General features: G+C 45.8%; 1 protein-coding gene across 1 annotated transcript in view; it reads right to left on the bottom strand.

The window, feature by feature from the left end:
• Positions 1-16,788, bottom strand: part of LOC127237131 (kinesin-like protein KIF19) — a 45,760-nt gene extending 28,972 nt beyond the window's left edge. Inside the window, exons 1-4 of the mRNA XM_051205197.1 lie at positions 16,702-16,788; positions 15,913-15,993; positions 3,246-3,356; positions 187-274 (exon numbers count right to left, since the gene is read on the bottom strand). Of these exons, the coding sequence (XP_051061154.1) occupies positions 187-274; positions 3,246-3,356; positions 15,913-15,993; positions 16,702-16,788 (367 nt within the window). The remainder of the gene's footprint in view (positions 1-186; positions 275-3,245; positions 3,357-15,912; positions 15,994-16,701) is intronic.
• Positions 16,789-17,727: the final 939 nt, after the last annotated feature.

Raw genomic sequence — 17,727 nt, 5'->3', positions numbered from 1 at the left:
CAAAGACTTATAATCCCAGCACTTGGGAAATGGAGGAAAGAAGATTGGGAGTTCAAGATCACCCATGGCTACATAGTGAGTTTAAGGCTAACCTGGCCTATCTGAGACCTTATCTCTAGAGAGGGGCAAGGGACCTCTGCTGGCACCATGCCCATACCCTCCTGGAAACAATGCCCAACCCAGTACCTGAGGGGCCATAGGCAAAAACTGTCGTGTTGTATCCAGAGATGACGCCCTCCACTAAATGCTGGATGGTGGCATGGTAAACAGCTTCCTGTAGACAGGCAGGAGGACAGACAGTCAGGGGACAGCCCAGCCTGAGTCAGGAGGCCTATTGCTTAGAAAAGACAGAGACCAATACTTGGAAGGCACGGACAGGCAGATTTCTGTGAGTTTGCAGCCGTCCTGGTCTACACAATGAGGGCTACAGAGTTAGAGTATAATAAACAAAACAAACAAGAGGTCTGACACCTACTTCTATAGGAACTAGTCATTCCTGAAGCTTCTGCAAGAATTGAGAGACTGAGGATTGGGCTTAGAACTCCACCATTAGCATCAGGATCCCTCTTCGTGGGATGAAACTGGGCAGGAAGTGGAGCCTTGTGAAACAAAAGTGCCCATTGGCCCAGCAGGAGATATGCAGGTAGTGAGCTCCCTGCCCTGGGGGGGGGGGCACACGACACTTGGAGCTGGTGAGTCAAGCACAGGTTTATCTGGCTTGACCACCGGCAGCCCCTTCATCTGCACCTCCTGAGTGTCCAATCTGGTGCAGCCCTGGCTGCTTATGGTTTCTCCAAGCTGGGCTGAAAGCCATTGAATCTAACCTGTCTCTCTGTGGCTTCAAACAGGCACAGGCATGGTCTGAATTTGGGCTCTGTTGTGTGTGGTGTGACCTCAGATGAATGCCTCACATGTAGAACAAGGAAGTGTGTGTGTGTGTGTGTGTGTGTGTGTGTGTGTGTGTGAGAGAGAGAGAGAGAGAGAGAGAGAGAGAGAGAGAGAGAGAGAGAGAGAGAGAAGAGTAGAATCTCATTTTATCCAGGCCAGCCACAACTTGTTGTGTAGCTGAGGACCTTAAACTCCTGATCCTCCCACTTCTACCTCCTGATGGCTGAGGTCATGGGTGTGTGTCACCACATCCAGCTGGGAGAAAGAAATATTTCTGAACATTTTGTAAGGCTTGCAAGGGACATTGGTGCTTTGAATGTAACACTCAGCATGAAGTAGCTTGCTGATGACTGTCAGTGACCGGGTCCCTCTGGGGAATGTCATCATGACCTTGAACATGACCTCTACTCAGAGTAGCTAGGGAGCCACTCTGCTTTACAGTGATAGCTTAGTTCTGAACTGAGGGTGACAGTGGTACTGTCAAAGGTGGCCAGTTGGACCTGGTGGCTCACGCCTTTAATCCCAGTACTTGGGAGACAGAGGCAGGCATATCTCTGTGAGTTCAAAGCCAGTCCAGGGTCTACCCAGCAAGAATACAAAATAAGACCTGTGTAAAAGAAAAAAGTGACCAATGTCCCCAGCAGTCCCTTCTTCTGTGTTAAGTGTCCTTACTGAGAAGATGTCCCCATTTCTATGCCACCTACAGCAGACAGGAAGCAGCCTGGCATGAGTGTGGCTAGCTGAGAATGGCCCTGGACACTTAGTGACGTAACTGAGGTGCTAAATATACCCTCTATCCTGGTACCCACAGAGGCCACACTAACATGGCTCAGCCTTGAGGTTTGACCATCCAGCATGCAAACATGTGCTCTCTGTTTGCCAGGCTTTGGAAGCCCAGGGGGCTCCTACTCTCCCTGCTGAAGCTCTGAGGTCACCAGAATGGAGCCACTGTCCTAGGGAGACAGCCCTTCTAAGAAGTCTGTCCCCAGGAATGTGGCTACTGCAGTCCCAAGTGATGACCAAATGGGAGACCATTGGTGACATGTAGCTCCAAAAAGCTGATGACTGCAGCACCTAGAACATCCACTCTTAATACACACACCCCCTAGCCATAGACAGTGACAGTGCAGCCACTTGGTATTGGAGTGGTATGTCCTGAAGCATCTGTAGCTAGGAGATTGTTCACATTCCTGGGGACAAGCTTCTCAGAAGCAGGATGACATCCGGGCAGAGCAGTCAATGCACATCTATAATGCACTTCGTAATCAGCATGTGGGAGGCTGAGGCAGAGGAAGTGGGAATTTGAGGCCATTCTAGGCTCCAAAGTGAATTTGTCCCAGCCTAGGCTATATAATGAGACCCTATTGAAAAAGGAGGAGGAGAGGGGGGAGGAGAAGGAGAAGGAGAAGGGGTCGGGAAGATGGCACAATGATTAAGCTGCTCTTACAGGGGACCTGGTTTCAGTACTCAGCACCCATATGGTAGCTCACAACTGTCTGTAATTGCAGTTCCAAGGAACCTGACAACCTCTTCTGGCCTCTGTGGGTACCAGGCATGCACATAGAACATTTGCATATATGCAGGTAAACTCTCATACACATTTAAAAAATATAAGAATCTTAAACAACAAAGAAGTAAGAAATCTGGTACTGAATGTAGGGCAGCTGACCTTCCCTCTCACTGTAGGACAGCATCCCATCTTAATTATGCTATTTCACTCAGATCCAAAATCTCCCCCAGATGCTGCTAGCCTGGTGCTGTGACATCCATTTCAGGAGTCCTAAGCTCAGATCCTACCTTCACTGCTATCCCTGAGGCCTTGTTCCCCTTCCCGATGTGAGGTTAGGTTGCATGTGGTACCATCTTCTAGTCTTACAGATGATGGTAATGACATGATGTATGGGAAAGGTCAATGTATAGCCCTAACATCTAGCACTGGGCCCTACTCTGTGACCTCCTGGAGGCTCTCTGTAAAATGAGCATTATAGGCTCCTTTTGCCATAGCCCTGCCTACCTTTATGACAGCTCTAAGCCTTAGATGTCCCTCCTTGGAGAGGGCCTTGTTGGACATCACATGTTATAATGAGCAGGACATGTGTGCTCAGTTTAACTTTGCCCAGTGGTGGTATGGGAAAGGCCTGTGTGCCCTGATATCACATGCAATGAAGGAGACAGTGAACAAACTCAAGAGAAGCCCCTAGAATGGGCCACAGGACTTGGTGACCCCTGGAGCTGATGGGTTATTTACCCACAACCCCCTTGCTCCTCAGGGAGACCCTGAGGAAGACAGAGATGAGACAGCCCAGATCCAGGTCCAGGAAGCTCCTGGAGTTAGAGGCAGAGGGAGCAGTATGAACCTGAGATGCATCCTGGTCAAACACGGTGTCAAATATAAAGGTGCGCTCCCGGGACCGGTGAGCACGAAGCGTGTCCTCTGGGTCTTCACCTGGGTCCATGAGCACAACCACCTGGATGCAGCAAGAAAGAGGGGTCATGGGGGGGGCCAGTCAGGCCCTGGCTGTGTATCCTAAAGATTAAAGCACACCTTTAATCCTAGCACTAGGGAGGCAGAAACAGGTGGATCTCTGCGAGTTCGAGGCCAGCCTGGCCCATAGACAGACAGTTCCAGGATAGCTAGGGCAGTTACACAGAGAAACCCTCTGTAAAAATAAATAAATAAATAAATAAATAAAAATAAAAGATGTGCACCATCCCTGCTGGCCTCAGGATGTCTTTCTCATTTGCTTCTCCACTTCAGTCTTTGAAGCAGGGTCTCTCACTGAGCCTGGAGTTCGACATTTCAGGTAGACCAGATGGCCAGTGATCCCTGGGATCCTCCTGTCTCTGCTTTCTAGTTCTGGGGTTACAGGTTCCTGAGGCCACATCTGCTTTGTGTGGGTTCTGGGGATCTAAACTCAGGTCTTTATGCTTGCACAGTGAGCACCTTACCTTGTCTCACTCATTCACTGGGGGACCTCCTGCTGTCACTCACCAAGGCATACCATACAACTCCCCTCAGCCAATGGGCTCCACAGTCATATAAATGGCACAGATGCTGGGAGGGGTGGCACACACCCTTAAGCCCAGCACTTGAGAGGCAGAGGCAGGAGGATCTATGTGAGTTCAAGGCTAGCCTGGCCTACAGAGTGAGTTTCAGGACAGCCAGGCCTGTTACACAGAGAAACCCTATCTTGAAACACCATTAAAAAAATTGTGTGTGGGGGGGAGTGACAGACAACCCAAAGCCCAGGGAAAACAGCCTGCTATGCTTCACACCCCCAATACCCAACACAACAGACCACCACCAAACCATTCTGGCCCCTTATTATCCCATGAACTAACATCATCAGAGAAGGCAGGAGGCTATGGAAACTGCAGAGTGCTGGACTGGCCACTCCACAGCTACATTCACTTCACAGGCCCAGAGAAGACAATAGAGGGACTGTCCCAAAGCTTCCACCCACATGATTCCAATTCTTCTGAGAGCCTGTCAGTCCCCAGGGCCCCTCAGTCCCCATATACACTATTATCAAACAAGTCTGTTAAGATCCTTGAGGGCAAAGGGATTAAAGGACTCTGCCCTAGGGACAATGGGTGCAGGGAAGTGGGTAGAGGCCAAATGTAGCCTGACTGGTGCAGACATGGGGTTGAGCATCAGAGAGGAACCAAGATGGTAGAGGCAGAGCTGGGTGATTCTGAGGGTCCTGTCACATGACCACTACTTGCCCCTTCTGTGTTCTTGGCTTTGGAAACTATAGTCCTGGGAGGCCAAGCTCTGCCAGGGCTACTGGCTTCTGGCCAGCACTTGCTTCATGACATAAGCTGACTTTCTCTCCTCCTGGGGATGCACTGTGCCACAAGGCAGCCTACTCACTGTGAGCCAGGCCAGGGCTGCAGGTAGGTCTCCAGCCAGGGTCCTTTGAACAACAGGGTCAGGGAAGAGATTGTGGGGTTGAGAGCCATGGAAATGAGCTTGATTTCTTATCTCATCCAGGCTCTTCTACTCACTCTGGTGGGAGCTTAGAACACTATCTCGAAGGCTTCACCCAGGCTTCATATTTGTGAAGTGACAGTAATCACAGACCCTGCTCACTAAAGAGCCATAAAGGCTGATAAGGAAACATACACACAGATCACTGGGTGATCAAAACGTATGTGCTGCATTGGGTCTTGGATCAGAAGTAGAATATTCTATCTATCTATCTATCTATCTATCTATCTATCTATCATCTATCTATCTATCTATCTATCTATCTATCTATCGTGTAAGTTTGTGTGGGTGCAGAAGTATGCATGCCATGGTGGGGACAACCTTCAGGAGTTGGCTTTCTCCTGTAACCTTGTGGGATCTGGGGATTGAACTCAGATCACCAGGCTTGCACACTGCACCTTTCCCTGCAGAGCTATCTTGTCAGCCTCAGAAAAATATTTTTGTTGTTATAATCAACATTACCCTTATTTGCAGATGATATGATCGTATGCAAAAGAGACCTTAACCACCCCAGGAGAAGGATCTTAAAATGAATAGACACTTTCAGCAAAGTGTCACAATACAAAGTTATCAACAACAACAAATCATTAGCTGGGTCGAGATAAGGGTGCTTGCTGTGCAAGTTTGACAGCCTGAGTTCTGTCCCCAGGACGGTTGTGTGGTGATTTGAATGAAATGTACTATATAGGCTCAGGTATTTGGACACATGGTCCCCAGTTGGTGCTGCTGTTTGAGAAGAATCAGGAGGTGTGGCCTTACTGGAGGAAGTAAGCCACACGGCATTGCCAATGTATTCTCTCTGCTTCCTGTCTGCAGTTCAAGATACGAGCTCTCGGCTTCCAGCCCCAGTTGCTATGACTACTTTGTCACCACAGACTCTGTCCTGATGACTAGTTTGTGTTAACTTGACACAAGCTGAGACGAGGGAACCTCAATTGAAAAAAGTCTCCATTTTCCTAATTAGCGATTGAGTCTACTGTGGGTAGTGCAACCCCTGGGCTAGCAGTCCTGGGTGCTGTAAAAAAAAGCAGGCTATGGCCAGGTGGTGGGTAGTGCTCTACTTTAGTCCCAGTGCTCGGGAGGCAGAGGCTAGTAGATCTCTGTGAGTTCAAGGCCAACCTTGTCTACAGAGTGAGTTCCAGGAAAGCCATAGCTACACACACACACACACACAACACACACACACACACACACACACACACACACACACAAACCCTGTCTCAAAAAACCTAAAAGGGGAGGGGGCAGGTGGAGCAGGTGGAAGTTTAAGCAAAATAAACCCTTTCCTCCCCAACTTGCTTTTGATCATGTTGTTTTACAAGCACTGCCTCAGACAGTCCCTCTGGAACCACAAACCCAAATAAACTCTTCAATAAATTGTCTTGGTCATGATGTTTTACCACTGCAACAGAAAAATAAATACTAACCCTGTAAGGTATAGAGAATGAAAGGATAAAAATACAGCCTAACTCTCTAATGACCACTAAAAGTTAGAAATTTAAAAAAAGCCCATCAGCATGTATTTAAAAATCACCCTAGCTGCATGCAAAGCTCAGGAAAAAAGAAAAACACATGAGATAGCTTGGTCACGATGACCGGTTTCTGGAAATTATTATTATTATTCATAACAACCTAGTTTCTGAAGAATGTTGTTATCCACAACAACAGTCTTGGAATTGTTATGGGTCATCCTGTATACAAAGAAAATTAATGACTAAAAGAGACAGGACTCATGGCAAGAAGGGAAAACTAGAAAGAACAAGTGCCTCTGCCAATAGATACAGATAACTCCCTGACTGGAGAGTACATTCTCCCAGCCGCTCAAGGACAAGGCCACTGAGCCCGCTGGTCCTTGCAGGTGCGCTAAACAATACCGTCTTGTAAAATCTGTGTATTCTATGAAATCTCTGTAACCTAGGAAACCTTATTAACCATTCCAAGTTTTGAACTGCTTTTAGGCCTAATGAAAATAACAGGCTAGCTTTGAAACTGGCCTTGTTAGCTTTGAAGTAAATCCTATAAAAACTATCTCAATTCTGCCCTTGAGGTCCTCAGTCCTCTATCCCTGCGTGGCATATGACTGTGGACCCCAGTGCACTTGGAATAAAAACTCCTCATGCTATTTGCATCGAGACCGCTTCTCATGAGTGATTTGTGTTGTCGCCTTTCCTGAGTGGGAGCGTGAAGGTCCATGCTCTGCAGGTCTTTCAAAAACTGACTCCACAAAATTGTCCATGTCTACGCTGTGAGATGCTTGGCTACATACGTCACACACAGACATACAAAACAACAATAACATAATAACAATAATAAATTAGTGACCTTTTTATATATTAGTGTTTCTTGACATGTGGGTGGAGACCTCTTTGAGGTCAAACAACTCTTTCAGAGGGATTGCCTAAAACCATCAGAAATATCAGATGTTTACAGTTCACTTTGTTACAGCAGCAAAATTAGTTATGAAGTAGCAGCAAAAATAATTTTATGGCTGGGGACTACAACATGAAGGATAGTATTAAAGAATCACAGCATTAGGAAGGTTGAGAACAAGTGTCATATAAGAATAACAAGCAGCTGGGCGGTGGTGGCAGACACCTTTAATCCCAGCACTCGGGAGGCAGAGGCAAGCTGACCTCTGTGAGTTCAAGGCCAGCCTGGTCTACAGAGTAAGTTCCAGAACAGGCTCCAAAGCTACAGAAAAACCCTGTCTAGAAAAACAACAACAAAACAAAGAAACAAACCAACTTCTTTGAGATCTCATCTCACCCCTGTCAACAAATGTTAGTGGTTTATTCACTGTTGGTGGATGATGGGAGACTTGGGAGAGAAAAAAAAAATGGTTTTAAAAAGACAAAGAGGAGCTGGGTGTGATGGCACACGCCTTTAATCCCAGCACTCAAGAGACAGAGGCAAGCAGATCTCTGTGATTTGCAAAGTAAACCTGGTATGCCGAATAAATTCCAGGACAGATAAGAGTTACACAGTAAAACCCTATGTCAAAAAATAAAAAAATAAAAGTAAAATAAACAGAGTAATAATAAAGCCATGTAAAGATAAAAAGCTCAGAGAGAATCTGGTTACTATATGCTATTGTGTTGTCTCTACATTGTTTGACTACTGAAAAAATAACAACAACTAATAAAGGAAATGCTGCTGGATTAATTCAATTTATATATTTTAAAAATACTTTGACTCCAACATTTAAGTTCAAGGACAAGTTACTGGGAAAAAGGATTTCTATTTTTGTTTCCACAGAAAATGAAAAGCTGTGGATTCCTTCCAGATTAATGTGGTTTGATCAAGCCAGGCCCCCTGAAACAGAGTCACTGGTGATCCAACATTCAACATTCAAAGCAGCCTCACAGACTACAACCAGGATTTCTGCATCCTCTTAGGATTCCCATAACAGTGCCCCCTATCAACAGAAAGTAGTTTGAAAAGAACGACGCCCAAATTCCCAAATATTGTTTATAAATGTTTGTTTTCATTTAAATGGACTTGGTTATAAATGGTTAATAATCATAGCCAATTCTTTTTAAAGGTAAAAAGGGAATTATGGTATAGATATGAATACTTTGTTTTGGAATGGATTTTCATTTATTGATACAATTTAAGGTCAATGTTGTTACATGTATATTTCTCTTCTTGTTTATGTATTGTGTTTATATAGCTCATTTAAAAATGTAATGTATAATTTAGTACAGATTTTAGATAGTTACCTATAATAGTCAAAACATAGCTAGGTGAGTTAGGTTTTCTAGATATGCAGAGATGTATTTGAGATAGATAGATATTCTTCAAATCTTTCAAAGACCTACAGAATATGGCATTTAAAATGGTTTAGGGTTTTTCTTGACAATGAGACATAATTGTTCCTGGCAACACCACCTGCGTCAGAAAGGAAGATGAAGATGGACATTGAAGAAACTCATTATGGAGTTTACTTCCAATATGGCAAGACTAGCCATTTGGACAAGATACTGCTCTTGTCTGGACTGTTTGACTTTATGCTGTATAAACTGGACATGCAGGACCCAACGAAAAGTGACTGCTGATTCAAGATGGACATTGCTACAGAGATCCTGCTTCATGGAAGAGTCTGTGAGACAGTCTGCAGGACACAGAAAAAAGTGACTGACAAACTGCCAATACAAGAAGACAGTTTAAAGTTTCCTGCTTTGCTGAAGAGTCTGCCAGACACACTATGGCCTATGGGCTAAAGATGGAAGATTACAAAAGAACTTCAGGTGACTGAAAAGGCAAGTTGTTTCTGTCATTTCTAGAGTTTATATACTATCCTTCTGTGGTCTTTGAAGGAGTTGAAGACAGATAGTTATGGTTATAGTTTTCCTTAGTCAGGATTAAAAATAAGTTACATATAGAACTTTAGACTCACAAAGATAAAATAGATGATGGAATAGTTTCTTAAATCTTGATAAATGTTAATGGACTAAATAGTGTTAACTGTGATTCTTATTTGATAACTGTTATGTGATATATTTTGCTATGCTAAGGTTAAAACCCTTCTTTTTATTTAGATAGAAAAGAGGAGATGATGGGAGATGTCATTCTGTATATGTTTCTCATACTGGTTAATAATAAAGCACTGTTGGCCAATAGGAAAGGAAGATGGGAGGGACTAGGAGACAAGGAGGAAATAGGAAGTAGTAAGGAGAGTCAAGATGGAGAGTCTGGAGAGAGCTGGACGCCAGCAGCCTCCCCGGTAAGAGAAGGCCATGTGAAAATACATAGATCAGCAGAAATGGGTTCATAATTAAAGGCAGAGCTAGCCGATAAGAAACAAGTAACCGGGCCAACAGTATTGTATCAAATACAGAGTCTCTGTGTATTATTTGGGGCTGGCGGCATGGCGGCGGGACAAGACGAGCGGCAGCGGGCAGAAAAACCGTACTTGTTACAGGTGGAGCCATCCTGAAAACCAGAGAGGAGTTTTCTCAAGAAGCTAAAAGTATGCCAGCAATGATGGTCCACAGCTTTAATCCCAGCACTTGGGAGGCCTATGGATCTCTGAGTTCAAGGCCAGCCTAGTCTAGAGCAAGTTCCAGGACAGCCAGAGCTACATAGTGAGACCCTGTCTTGAAAAACAAAACACACACACACACACACACACACACACACAGAAGAAGAAGAGGAATGAAGAGGAAGAAGAAGAGGAAGAGGAGGAGAAACAGCTGTTATAAACAGATCTTCCATGTGATCTAGCTACACCAATCCAGGGCATATATCCAGAGGTCTGTCCATTCCACCACAGGGATGCTTGCTCCCCTGGAACTAGAGTTACAGACAGTTGTGAGCTGCCATGTCAGTACTGGGAATTGAACCTCGGTCCTTTGGAAAAGTAGCCAGTGCTCTTAAGCACTGAGCCATCTCTCTAGCCTAGTTGCTCTACTCTCAACAGCTAGAAAACAGAACTAGTCTAGATGTCCATTAACTGATAATGGATAATGAAAGTGATATATATATATATATATATATCACACAATGAAAACATATGCAACTGTAAAGACAATGAATCATAAAGTTTGTCAGTAAATAAATGGAACTGGAAAATATATGAAGAGAAGCTTCCCAGGCCCAGAAAGACAAGCACCACATGTCCTCTCGCATACGTGGGTTATAGCTCCTGTTTTACATAGGTCCTATGTGGTCATGAGATGGGATAGACACTAGGACACTAGAGAGACTCACATGAGGAGAAAATTACTTCTGGCATAAAACTATCCTATGATTAAGCCTCAGCAAATGTTATCTATGCTTTATTTAAAACCCAAAAGGTTATGACTGTTTGAATCGGCATTTATGAGAAATCTTAAATTCCTGAACATGCTGTTAAGGATTCTTGTGTAAATTCCCCTTCAAATACACGTTCTCTTTTGACCAGTGAAGTTACTCAAAGTGGTGTGGTGTTCCGTTTGAGAGATTATTTCTACACATTTAACTATTTATACATATTTATACATTTAACTATTTCCATTGAGTTTCTTTTTTTCTTTCTAAGTTTATCGAAACAGGGTTTCTCTATGTAGCTCTGGCTGTACTGGAACTAGCTCTGTAGGCCAGCCTGGCCTTGAACTCACAGAGACCTCTCTGCCTCAGAGAGAACTCTCTGCCTCCTAAGTGTTGGGACTAAAGGAATGCACCACCACCATCTGGCCTGAGTTCCATTTTTATTTTGATACCTTTCATCTGAGTTCTCATTATGTAAATTTAAATCCTAAAAATGTGTGAGGAGCTGGGACCTGGATTTGGTTCCCAGAACCCACAAGGTAGCTCACAGCCATCTGCACCTCCAGACTCAGGGGATTGAGTGTCCTCTTAATGATCTCTGCATGCACACAGGCAAAACACTCATACAAACACATAAAATAAAAGTAAATAAATTTGAGCCCAGCATGGTGGTGTATGCCTTTAATCCATCACTCAAGAAGCAGAGGCAGGCAAAACTCTGTGAGTTCCAGGCCCAGGTTGGTCTACAAAGTGAGTTCCAGGACAGCCAGGGCTATACAGTGAAACCCTGTCTTGAATAACAATTAACAACAACAATTACAACAAAAATTCTTGAAAAACTAAAATTGTGTGGGGGGGAAAAAAAGAACATTATTGGGAAAAGCCAGCAGAACTTTGAATATGTCTATAAGGTTAGAAGATGCTGGATCAATTTGAACTTCCTTATTTCCTTACTGAAGTCAGATGCCTGAATGTGTAAGAATCGAGTGAAGTCACAAGTCAATGTGTGCTGTTGACATGGGCGCAGCCATGTCAAGGACCCCCGTGGGAATGTTAAAGCCTTCCCTAAGAGATTGCAAAGACTTCCTCTGGCCCAAGTGCAAATACTAAGTGTGTGCAGACAATGCCTCTCCTAGATTTCTCCCCCTGGATATGTATGGCCTGAAGACTGTTCCCTACAGGGACTGTCCCTACTGCCTCCTTGTTTGATATGCAATAACCCTGCCTCCCTGTTCAACTGTATAAAATAAACACACTGAGTTTCTGAAGGACTTCGGCTCCTGCATCCAAGAACTAAGCAAGCCACGCAACCCCAACTTGTGTGCTGGTCTTTTCTTCATTCTCTCAATGTCCCAGCCAGGTTAATCCCTCAAGCCTAGATGTGGCATGAATGTTCCTGGGTTTTGTGTTTTGTTGTTGTTGTTTCAATTTGTTTAAGAGAAGAGTTCTCTGTGTAACAGCCTGAATCTCACTCTGTAGACCAGGTTGGCCTCAGACTCAGAGATCGGCCTTCCTCTGCCTCCCAAGAGTTGGGATTAAAGGTTCAATTTTAGTCTGGCTTTTTTTTTTTTTTTCAATGTATGATGATTGGTGGTGTATGGGCACACACAGAAGGACCTCAGATGTCCTGCTCTGTCACCCTGCTTTATTCTAACCTTGAGACAGGGTCTCTCGCTAAGCCTGGAGCGAGGCAAGCTAGCATCCATCCCCTCCTGTCTCTGCCCACTACAGGGTTACAGGTGTGGGGTTACAGACATGCCCAGCTTTTTACATGGGTGCTAGGTAACCAAAATCTTCTGAGCCATCTCCCTAGCCCTTGTTTGTCTGAGAAGGTGTCTAGTTCTGCAGCGCAGGTGGCCTTGAATTTGTGATCCTCCTGTTCTGACCAACCAGTGACAGAATTATAGGTATGAGCCACCACACCCAGATGAGAATGTTTTTGTTTTAAAGAGGCATATGATGGAATGTTTGGATTGTGCTCCAAACTGACCCCAAATGCTCCAGAAACATGGAGTCAGAGACCAGTGGAGTAAACAGGGCCCCAAACCTTAGCACAATTGGCTCCATGATGGAAGTACCATCAGGTCATAAAACTCAGCATGTAAACAGCACCACCTGCCAACACTAAAACAAAGGCCTAATCCATCAAAGTCTATAGGTCTGGGAAACTCTAAATGTGTTAATCTTGATTTTTCAATCTGCTTCTGGCAACTGATCTTGTTAACTGAAATATGGACATGATTTTTGTGCTTAAAAGCTCACTCTGAGAAAGGTTTGGGGCTACACTGAGATACAGAACACCCAGTGGTAGTCATCAGCCAGCTAATAAAGATTTCAATTGACTTAAACCCATGTCTGAGCAGTCTTATCTGGTGAAGGCCCTACAACAGAGAAAGGGTAAGGTGAGGCAAATACATGAAGTTAAGGGAACAGCAGGTCCATGGCATTCTTGCAGCCTATCTATTGGTTTGAAGTTATTTCAAAATAAAAAGAACAATAACTGGGTGTGATGGTGCACACCTTTATCCCAGTACTCAGGAACCAGAGACAAGTGGATTCTATGAGTTTGAGGCCAGCCTGGTCTACATGGTTAAATAGAAAGAGAAGAGGAGAAAGGGAGGGGGGTAGAGGAGCAGAGAAGGAGGAGGAAGGGAAGAGGAGAGGGGAAGAGGAGAGGCGAGGGAAGGAAAAGGGCAGGGGGAGGAAGACAGGAAGAGGAGGAGAGGGGGGAGGAGAAGGGAAGAAGAGGAGAGAGGACAAAGAGAATTAAACTTATCACAGCATGGGTAAACCTCAAAAACATTGAGCCACACATAGAAGGCCACACATACCACACACGTGACTACTCAGACACCGGATGTCCAGAAACTAGAGTCAGAAGTCAGATGGCAGGTGACAGGTGTGTGTGTGTGTGTGTGTGTGTGTGTGTGTGTGTGTGTGTGTGTGTGTGTGTTGCAGTGGGGATGGGGTGGGGGTTGTCTATTAGAATTATATAGCTGAAAAGGACTAAATGTCCCTGGATTGTTTACTTGAAAAGGGGGGATGTTGAGGAAGTGATGTAATTATATTTTTAATTAATTTAATTTTTAAAAATTTGAAAAGAAGGAGGTGAGATTTTGAACTGGGAGGTGGTGGTGCAGCTTTGCCATCCCAGCACTTGGGAGCTGAGGCAGGAGTTCAAGACTAACCTAGGTTATCTCAAGAAAAATTTTAAAACAGTGAATTTTCTGTGGTGCTAATTCCACCTTGATTTTTTTGTGTGCATGACTGGCTGAGTGTGCACACATAGATGTATGTATACGTGTGCAAGTACTTGGGGAGGCCAGAGACTGGCTTCTGCTGTCTTCTCAACTGTTCTCAACCTTTTTGGTTTTTTTTTTTGTTGTTGTTGTTGTTGTTTTGGGGTTTTTTTGTTGTTTGTTTTTGTTTTTTTGAGACAGTGTTTCTCTATGTAGTCCTGGCTGTCCTGGAGCTTGCTCTCTAAATCAGACTGGCCTCGAACTCACAGAGGTCTGCCCGCCTCTACCTCCTGAGTGCTGAGATCAAAGGTGTGTACCACCATAGCCAACCCCTCCACCTTATTTTAAAACATGGTCTCTCCCTTAACCTTGAGCTCACCAATCACGGAACGCCAGAATCCTCTGTCTCTACCGACCTAGTGCTGGGATTACCAACACTTGCTACCGCGCTCAGTTTTTCCTATAAGTTGGGGCTAGAACCCAGGTCCTTATGCATACACAGCAGTTACTGATCTGTTCCTCAAGCCCTTTGCCTTCCTGTTTCAACATGCTGTGTTTTGAAGATTTATTTTTATGTTACGTGTATGTTACGTGCACTTGTGTGTATATATGCACCACATGTATGCTTGGTGCCCACAGAAGCTAGAAGAGGGTGTCCGGTCTGGTACTGGAGTTGACAGATGACTGTGAGCACCACATGGGTGCTTCTTCTGGAAGAGCAGCCAGTGCACTTAACTCCTGAGCCATTTCTCCAGCCCTATGCATTGTCCTCTGCGCTGCTCACAGTCACATATATGAAGCACCAGCCCTACCCTGGCTACTCAGCCCACCTTTGAAGTTGACATATGACTTTATTGGGTCTGAACACTGGCTGGCACCTGGTGTGCACTGTTTAGCAGTCTGTGACCTCAGTGCTGATTCACCCCAACAGCAGCTTTGCCAGTGTACTCCTGCCCTGGCTGCTCTGAGCTCCAGCAGATAGCCCTTGGCAGGGATCTATGTCTATCCACATGTTAGGTTGTTGGCTCAAGTATAAACACCCTGCCTGAGCATCGTCTCACGGACCACCTCGCTAATCTCCCTCTTCACCATCAGGGACGTTCTGCCTATCTCACAAAGCCTGGCTTGAGATTTCTTCTAAGTGACAGCCAAAGGTAAAGGCTTCTGAGGTGTAGACAACTGAGTGTTGAGTCTTTCTCTGAAGGGCAGTCCCTAGTGATGTAATGGAAGCATGTGCCCCTCCCTGCAGCCAGTTTCTAAAACCAGACCTGGCATGCTGATGGGGTCTGCCAAAGTCTCCTGCCACCCTGTCTGCCCCATATCCTCATTTTGGTGTCTCAGCAGAGATGTTTTTGAAGCAAAGAGCCCCAAGTAACTAATGTACTTTCAGTTAATGAAAGGAAATTGGGAGGCTGAGGCAAGAGGATCGCTGTAAGTGCAAGGCTAGCTAGCCTGGGGTATATAGTGAAGTGCTAGGTGAACCTGACTTTAAAATGAGACTCACAAAGGAATATTTTTTAAAAAGCTAAGCAGATAATTCAGTAAAATGCTTGGCATGTAAACATAAGGACATGCGTTTGATCCCCAGAACCTGAACATACCCAAGTAGCTGGGCGTTGTGGCACACAATTGCAGGCAAAGGCAGGAAAACTCCTGGGGTTCAATGGCTAAGCAATCTAACCTAATCAATGAGCCCCAGGTCCTAGTGACAGTCTGTGTTTCAAAAACTAAGAAGGGCTTGCCAGATAGCTCAGCGGTGGTTAAACTACTACTGTCAAACCTGAGGACCTGAGTTTGATCCCTGGGACACACAGGGGTGAAGAGAACCAACTCCAGAAAGTTGTCTGTCTGTCTCTCTCTCTCTCACACACACACACACCCCAGCTCCAGCAAGTTATCCCTCTCTCGCTCTCTCGCTCTCTCTCTCTCTCTCACACACACACACACAGTTGTGTGGAAAGTGCTTGTCAGCTCAGCTTTGCCGCAGAACAGAGCCAGGCCCCAGGTGTGCCCGTTGAGTAAATGCTCAGTGTCCTTTAGTCTCACCTGGTCCCCCACTTTGTGGGCGATGACAGTGGCTCCTTCCTCCAGTTCTGTACTGTTGAGTGGGCGGATCCGAAGCGCTACCTGTGGACAGGGCACAGGCAGCACCAAGACCCTCAGCTGGACCATCCACCTGTGGTCTCTGTGCTCTCAGGGAGGGGGTAAGAGTCCTACCCCCACTCAAGCCTAGCCCCTGCTTGCATGGAGCTGTTCTTGCCTCCCAGAAAGGCTCTGAGGAATTGGTGGTGACATCATGGCCACAGAACACAGAGGAGCAACTTGTCCAAGGTCACATAGATGTTTTAGCTGTGATCAGAAAGGAAATACATCTGCATCTTCTAGCCCACTATGAGCATTCAGGAGAGGGACCCTGGGTTTTGCATGTCACTCAATTCTGCCCAGCCCAAAGGGTATCTTTGATGGGACATAGATGACATGGGGCCAGTCTCTGTCTTAACAGATCACAGGTGCCAGTGGGGTTTTAATGCAGTTCATCACAAGGCCAAATGGCACAAGGAGCCTGACAGGAGGGCCAGGATAGAGGCTTGCTCCACAGCTGGGGTCATAGTCCAGAGCTTTCCAAGGATTAGAGTAGCAGCATACAGGGGTCTGGAGCATCAGGGTGAGTGTGAGTATTACTGGGTCCTGGGAAAGTAGGAACCAGGAGTGGGACATTGGTCCTAAAAGGGCTGAGACCTAACCCACGACAAGCACAGGGTTTGGGGTTTCGTGGCAGGGGTTGAGGCAGGAAGGGGCTGGAGTTAGCATGGGGATATGAGGAAAGGTACTAACCATGAGCTGCTGGTCCTTGGGTTCCATCTCCCTCAGGGCTGGGCTGCCCCGGGCTGGAGAGGGGTCTGTGGTCTGGTGGGAGGGCATGCTGCAAGTCAGAACTGAAGAGCTCCTAACTGCAGGGCCCCTAGCAGAGTCAGAGGTAAGATCTTCCCAGCTCAGCCCCGCCCTGCTCCCCAGGCTCACACTGGTGACATCAGCGGGGTCCCCAGAGGTGAGGCTGGGACAGCATTGATCTCATTTACTAAACTGGTGTCACCCCTACCTATCTCTCTGGCCAGGACATCCCTCATGGTTTGAGTAGTCCCCCAGCAGCCAGGCAGACCTCAGAGATGACATCATGATGGGGACCATGACAAGAACTTTGTCCAGTTTGTTCTTCTTAAGACACAAAAGCCTCTGGTCTAGAGATAAGGCCATCTCACAGAACCCTGCAGTGTGACCCCCAGGAGCAATGGTAATCTACACAGGGGCCACCTCGGGTCAGCATGTTTGTGGCTTCCCACTCAAGGTGACAGCAACAGCTGAAACCAAATGAGCAGTGTCAGTGGCCTTGCTAGGGTCTTCCACAGATGGCCAAGTTTCTGGTAGAATTTCCAGCCTTCAGTGTTTGTCTGAATGCCCAAGAGGGATTAAAGATGGAGCTGGTAGATTTACTGCTTTACCTCTTCCACACATCCCTGGGAACAGTCCTGCTCTGTGAACTTCCCAGCACAGCCAAGAAGACTGTCACACAGGTAACCTGAGGTGGCACAAGCTTTAAGAGCCAGGCTTGGAGACTGGAGAGATGGTTCAGCAGGTAAAGGCACCTGTCATGAAAACTGACAACCTAAGTTCCCTCCTGGGGATCCACACCCTGGAAAGAGAATAAACTCTTACAAGTCATCCTCTACCTCCACATGTGTATGGCACACATACAAAGTATGTAAAGCCAAACAAAACATATATACAAGATCCACGATCAGCATTCAGTGGGTAGAGGCACTTTGTTTACAAGTCTGGAGACCTAAGTTCAATTCCTGGGAT

Source organism: Phodopus roborovskii, unplaced genomic scaffold (assembly GCF_943737965.1).
Source record: "Phodopus roborovskii unplaced genomic scaffold, PHOROB, whole genome shotgun sequence".
NCBI classification, from domain to species: Eukaryota; Metazoa; Chordata; class Mammalia; order Rodentia; family Cricetidae; genus Phodopus; species Phodopus roborovskii.
The sequence above is the reverse complement of the archived record's forward strand: the minus strand, read 5'-3'. Positions and strand labels throughout refer to the sequence as shown.